Raw genomic sequence first — 6492 nt, 5'->3', positions numbered from 1 at the left:
ATAAGACCTCTGTCTGGTCTGGATCAGTTCTGGCCACTTACTGCTTCTTAAGTTCAAGCAGTGAAGGATCTCGATTTTGTTCAGAGATCAATCGGGCAGAGCCTTACACAGCAGTTGCCTTTTCTAAGTGGTCAGACATAGAGGGGTCAGGTATGAAGATTCTGACAGTTTACTGCCAAAATCCTTCCCTTTTTAAAGGGATTTAATCCGTTTGGGGTCTCTGCAGACCTCCTCTGGTTCTGCTCATTATCAGTTCTGGGGTGTCAGCTTACATTGTTCCTGGCGGTATCTCCTAGCTGCAGTACCTGAACTGCTTGTGTCATTGCTTGACATAGGCTCCTGCTTGACATGAGGGACTCCATTTTGCTCTGTACAATATTATACCCCAGAATGTGGCACAGTGCCAGGTTCATAGGTCCTCATGGTAGCTGCTCAATGAACATTTGTTAAATGAATAAACTTTCTATGACTTTTTCAAAGGACTTTTGTGACAAGAGTGAAGTTTTTTCTTTAATGTCAGAATTTGAAACTCAATGACATCTGTTTCTTTCAATAGCTCTGGTGCATCCCTTTATAATTATTTTTATTTGTCCCTTTTAGGTAACACAAAGTCAATGAATAAATCAAATTACTCTTCAGTGTCTGAATTTGTGTTGCTGGGACTTTCTGCCTCTAGACCAGTGCAGCATTTTCTCCTTGCCTTCTCTACAGTGTTTTATGTAACAATTGTTCTGGGAAACTTCCTTGTCATGTTTGTAGTGACCTTTGACCCTTACTTATGTTCCCCCATGTACTTCCTTTTAGCTAATCTCTCATTTATTGATTTGTGTTTTTCTACCTTAACTGTTCTAAGATGATTCATGACCTGTACTCTGGGCACAAAACCATATCCTTTCAGGGATGTGTCATCCAGATATTTGCCCTTCATGTCCTGGGTGGATCTGAGATGGTGCTGCTCGTCGCCATGGCCTTAGACAGATATGTGGCCATATATAAGCCCCTCCACTATCTGACTATCATGAGCCCGCAGATGTGCATTTTGCTTCTCTCTGGTGCTTGGGGTATTGGCTTCATTCATTCAGTGGCCCAGTTAGCTTTTGTTGGCCACTTGCCTTTTTGTGGCCCTAATGAAATAGATAGCTTTTACTATGACCTTCCTTGGTTTATCAGACTTGCCTGCACAGAGACCTACAGAATGGAATTCGTGGTTATTGCCATCAGCGGGTTCATTTCCATGGGCACCTTATTCTCATTGCTTATCTCCTATATCTTCATCCTGGTCACTGTATGGAAATGTTCCATACATGGTGGTTTGTCTAAGGCCTTTTCTACTCTGTCAGCTCACATCACCATGGTGATTTTGTTCTTTGGACCATGCATTTTTGTTTATATGTGGCCATTTCCCATCGTGTCAGTGGATAAATTTCTTGCCATTTTGGACTTTATGATTACACCCATTCTGAATCCTATTATCTACACATTGAGGAACAAGGATATGAAGATGGCAATGAAGAGACTGCATAGTCAACTCCTGAGTTTGAGAATGATCTCCTAAATAACTCGCAGGAGCATAAGATACTCTTCACATTTTCAAACAACTTCAAGCAATACAAATGCTTAAATAATTATACAAAATTTGGAGCTTTTTTTTCTAAAGCCACCATTTTATAATATTCAGACTAGATCACTAATTATGAGGGTACATGGAACTATCAGGTTAACTCTATTTAACAAGTTGTTTGGCAAATGAATTAAAGTCCCAAGAAAAGTTTATGGGAAGTTGATGAAAAAGCACAGATTATAGACTTAGAATCTGCTAAAAGTATGACCTCAGACATTAATTAGATCGTCTGAATTCAAACTGATCACTTTAGAGCTAATATACTCAAACTTTTGAGGGAGCTATGAAATATACAGCTTTCCTTCAATTTAAGCCTGGCATATGAATAATTCAATTTTATTTTTTCTGAAAGACAAAAAATATATGAGAGAGAACTTAAAACCTGGAGGAAAAAGGATCAAAGAGGGAGATGTGAGGTAGACAGAAGTAATAAGGAAAGGTTGAGATATGTAGGTGGGAAAACAAGAGGGAGAGCCTCAGAGATAGCATGTTTCATGTATTTGGTATGTGGCTATTACTCTCAACCTTGCTTGCCTCCATTCCATGGACTCAAGCCATCTCCAGTTGGCCTAGGGCAAGGAAATATATATATACATATATATAATCTTTATTATAAATATATAATATTTATATTATACATATTTATATATATCTTATTTCACAGTTTTTGAACTTCTGACTTAATGTCTATGACTCAGTCAGCAGATATTCTTTAACTGTCAAATAGATATTAATCTGATCATTTCATGGCTGATATTATTATTTGAACGATTACTCTGTCCAAATTGTTTGTTGACAATTTTTCTCTGGTAACTGGTCTCATATAACTCTTTTCTTGCTCAAGCTGTGGGTCTCAAGTATATGTGTGTGTGTGTGTGCCAGGGATGGCCAGCAATCCCTGTACCAACGAATGAAAGATGACTCCAAACTTTGCCGTGAAAGAGAGGAGAAGTCAAGGGGGTCAACGCTCAGAGACAAGACTGTGTGCTCTTCTGTGCTCCTGCTTTTATTGGTCCTTCATGAGAATCACAAATCCTTATCGCTGTTTCTCAAGCATGTGATGTGTGACAAGGGGTCTTACTGAAACTGGGAGGATTTTTTTTTTTTTTTTTAGCCAATAACATTATTTATTTTTCCTCTTTTTTTTTTATTCTTATGTTAATCCCCATACATTACATCATTAGTCTTAGATGAAGTGTTCCATGATTCATTGTTTGTGCATAACACCCAGTGCTCCATGTAGAATGTGCCCTCCTCAATACCCATCACCAGGCGAAACTGGGAGGATTTATGGGAAAGATGCAATATGCTGATACGCGTGTTCTACTAAACATAGCCTAAGGGACAATGCACACATCTCTTAGATCACAGGGCGGCTGTTTGGGCTAAGAGAGCTTCAAGGAAGGTAACTCCTGGCGACATTCCTATGGCAGAGTGGTCACGCAGGCCTCGGCATTCCAAAGGCCTACGCCCTCTCCAAAACCCTCTCTCTCCCCCAGCGGCCTCTGTGTTACATTTTAGCAAGCCAGGTATTATGGCTGATTTCATGCTCTACATTAACCCCAACATGTGTGTAATCTGTAGAAATTGTGAAACTAATTTAATTTATATTTTGGTTTGATAATAAGAAGACCAAACCAAATTCACTGCTACATTTTGAAAGGACTCTATATCCTGAATATTTGCAATTCTTTCCGGTTATACAATCAGTAATACTTCACGTTTTTCCTGTTCATTAGTACTTTGTTGCTTAATATTTATGTTTGTAATGGATTCTTATTGGGCACATTAAACTGAGAAGGACAAACATAAAGTCAGATTTCTGAGTGAGGAATCTGCCGTAATTTTGAAGCTAGCAGGAAAAAGGATAAGACTAAAGTTATAAGCTCAAAAATTCTGAAGGGCAGGGCATGTGGCTGGCTCAGTTGCAGAGCCTGCAACAACTCTTGATCTCAGGATTGTGAGTTTGAGCCCCACATTTGGGTGTAGAGATTACTTGAAAAGAAAAAAACTTAAAAAAAAAAATTCTGAAGGGCAAAACTGAATCACCTAAAATCTTTCAGACTGAGGAGCAAGAGATCCATTAGAATCATAATGAAAACTTGGAAGGGATATATCCAAGGAGCAGGTATAAACCAGAAGTATACTGAGTCTTATAAAAACTACAATCTGATTCAAATAAGCTCAGTACTTGATTGGATTGATGTGATTACACTTTAACCTTTTATGCCTCATAGAAGAAACTGTAAATAGTTTCTGGAGGAATATATTAAGTCAAATCTATATGATTTTTTTATACACAATGCCTAAAACACATAAAATAAGAACATGCAAAGAAGCCAGGGATATATGCCTCATAATTAAGGGGAAAATAGAAGAAGAACACAGAGGGCTCAATTGTTGAAATTAGTGGAATATAAAATCACATATTTTTTAAAAGAGCTTAAACAGTTGAAAAAATGGACAAAACATAAAAAATTTTAATAGAGAAATGGAATATGTAAGAAATAACCAAATGATATTTTAGAACTGAAAAAGCCACATAGAGTTATAAATTTAAGTGGGCTTAAAAACAGAGTGAACACAGAAGATGAATTAGTGGATTCAAAGACAAGTCAATAGATAGTATCCAAACTGATGTACAGAGATATAAAACACAAAAAACCTCAGAATATACATGTGTATACACACACAGAAATAATAATTATTTTATATAAAGGTTTGTGTTTCAGACTCTCTATTTTGGAATGTTACAAAGTACAAAAGAGCATGTTATCTTTTTTATTTTTTTAAAGATTTTTTTAAAAATTTATTTATTTGACACAGAGAGGGAGAGCACAAGTGCAAGCACAAGCAGGGTGAGGGCAGGCAGGGGAGACACAGGCTCCCTGCTGAGCATGGAGTCCGATGTGGTGCTAGATCCCAGAACCCTGGGATCATGACCTGAGCCAGAGGCAGACGCTTAACTGACTGAGCCACCCAGGCGCCCCAGACCATGTTACCTTTAAAAAACAATATGAAATTGGAGACTGGCTCCTTGGCCCTGGGAGCCCATTGCCACTGCTTGTTTTGGGGGCCAGCGTGATCACCTGCAGCGCCGGGTGAAACAGCAACTGTTAGAGGCCAGTGTGGGGAGGATCATGGTCTCCCAGGCTCCTAGGCAGCTCCAGAGCTTCAGCAGTATTGCATGCAGAATGCCTGCAAGGATGCCCTGCTGGTAGGTTTTCCAGCTGGGAGCCCAGATCCTGTGCAGGATTCTAAAGGCTGTAGGGAAGAAGTCTCCTGAGGAATGACTTTTCAGTGCAAAGCGATGACCTTCAAGTCCCAAGAAAATACTTTTCTCCAGCCACATGACTTTCATATATTTTCAGACCTTTCCTGTGGCTTTGGTCCTATAGTCAATATTCTATGGAAATTTATGAGTTTCTACTTAGATAAGGAAACTGGATGAAGGAGTACATTTTAAATTATAAGCACCATAAAAATCTTGCAGAAGTAGTTTATGAGTAGAAATTCAAAGAAAACCCTTGTGAGGTAACACTCCTTGTTACCTTGTTATACTTCTCAATTTAGTTATTGATGTGGGTCTTCGAGGGCATGGTCAAGAAAGAATTCTTAAGATGTTTTTGGTGCCAAAAGGTGCTTTTATTAAAGCATGGGGACAGGACCCATGGGCAGAAAGGGCTGCACTTTTGCTGTATGAAGCTGGTGGTTATATGCTTGGTATTCAAGGGAGAGGGGACATGCAAGGAGTGTTACCTCACAAATGTTTTCTTTGAATTTCTACTCATAAACTACTTCTGCAAGATTTCTATGGTGCTTATCATTCAGCTCAATATTAACTATCGGTGAGATGTACAGACAGTCATGAGACCCTTTAAGAATGTAGTAACCAGCATGTATTTGATCCTTACTGGAGCTATGTAGGCTACAGATCAGCCTTCTGGGCTAAAGGTGAACATTCTTCTGCTTCCATCCCTCTTCAGTTATGTTATATGTAGTAATGAACAATTCACAAACTTTGTATATAATCCGGTTGCTTACAGGCCATCTGAACACTGAAGTGAATTAAATGGATAATTTATTCTAAAATCAGACTTTTGGTCCTCACTTTCATAACACTTTTCCCTGTTTTTATCTGATACAGATAATGAACTTTCTAACCCATTTACAAATAAAAAGAGAAGACGCAAAATCCCCAAAGGTTGTTAGTATATCCATCTTTGTATTTAATTTAGCACATCTTCTGAAGATAATTGCACTGTTTCACAAATGGCTAAAATATGAGGTTGAGGGAACAACACTTTCATCAGATCATAATTATGATTCATTTCTTTTCTGAGTATGGTAAGGAATACTTAATTATTACCTTTACTGCTGTCTCTCCAGATAAGGTAGCTAAAATATCAACTGAGAGACTGATTTATCCATTTATAAATAAAAGAACAATATTCAATGCACTGACCTAGTGACCAAAATTTAGAGATCTATATGAAATGTTTTGCTCAAAGAAATGCTTAGCATAAATAGAAAATATTAAGATAAGGTATTGAAGTAGCAGCACCAATACTAGTAAGTAACATTAACTTGTTATTAATTTTAAGTCATTTTTGAGCACAACCAAAATCATAGTCATAGAGACTTGCCAAATTTTCCAGACATTGGAGTTTTTGCATTGTGATCAGCAAATGATTGTGGAATAGGATAGAATTGGCATAAAACTTGTATCTGGAGATACACATGGTTTCCATATATGAGTTGGAGAATGCTTCCCAGTCCCAAGCAACAGGATAGGCATGGCTAATTTAGAGATCCTAAGTGAACATTCTAATACCGTGAGACCCTGAAATACAGAAATCCATATGCTAACA

The 6492-nt window shown here is 38.0% G+C and overlaps 1 protein-coding gene across 1 annotated transcript; it reads left to right on the top strand.

The window, feature by feature from the left end:
* Nucleotides 1-614: 614 nt before the first annotated feature.
* LOC110585370 (olfactory receptor 4F6-like) lies at nucleotides 615-1555 on the top strand. The gene is given in 2 exon segments (XM_021695576.2): nucleotides 615-846; nucleotides 849-1555. Coding segments are annotated over 2 exon segments (939 nt in total).
* The last annotated feature ends 4937 nt before the right edge of the window (nucleotides 1556-6492 follow it).

The sequence above is a fragment of the Neomonachus schauinslandi genome, chromosome 9, assembly GCF_002201575.2.
Source record: "Neomonachus schauinslandi chromosome 9, ASM220157v2, whole genome shotgun sequence".
NCBI classification, from domain to species: domain Eukaryota; kingdom Metazoa; phylum Chordata; class Mammalia; order Carnivora; family Phocidae; genus Neomonachus; species Neomonachus schauinslandi.
This window is presented reverse-complemented; position numbering and strand designations above follow the sequence as displayed.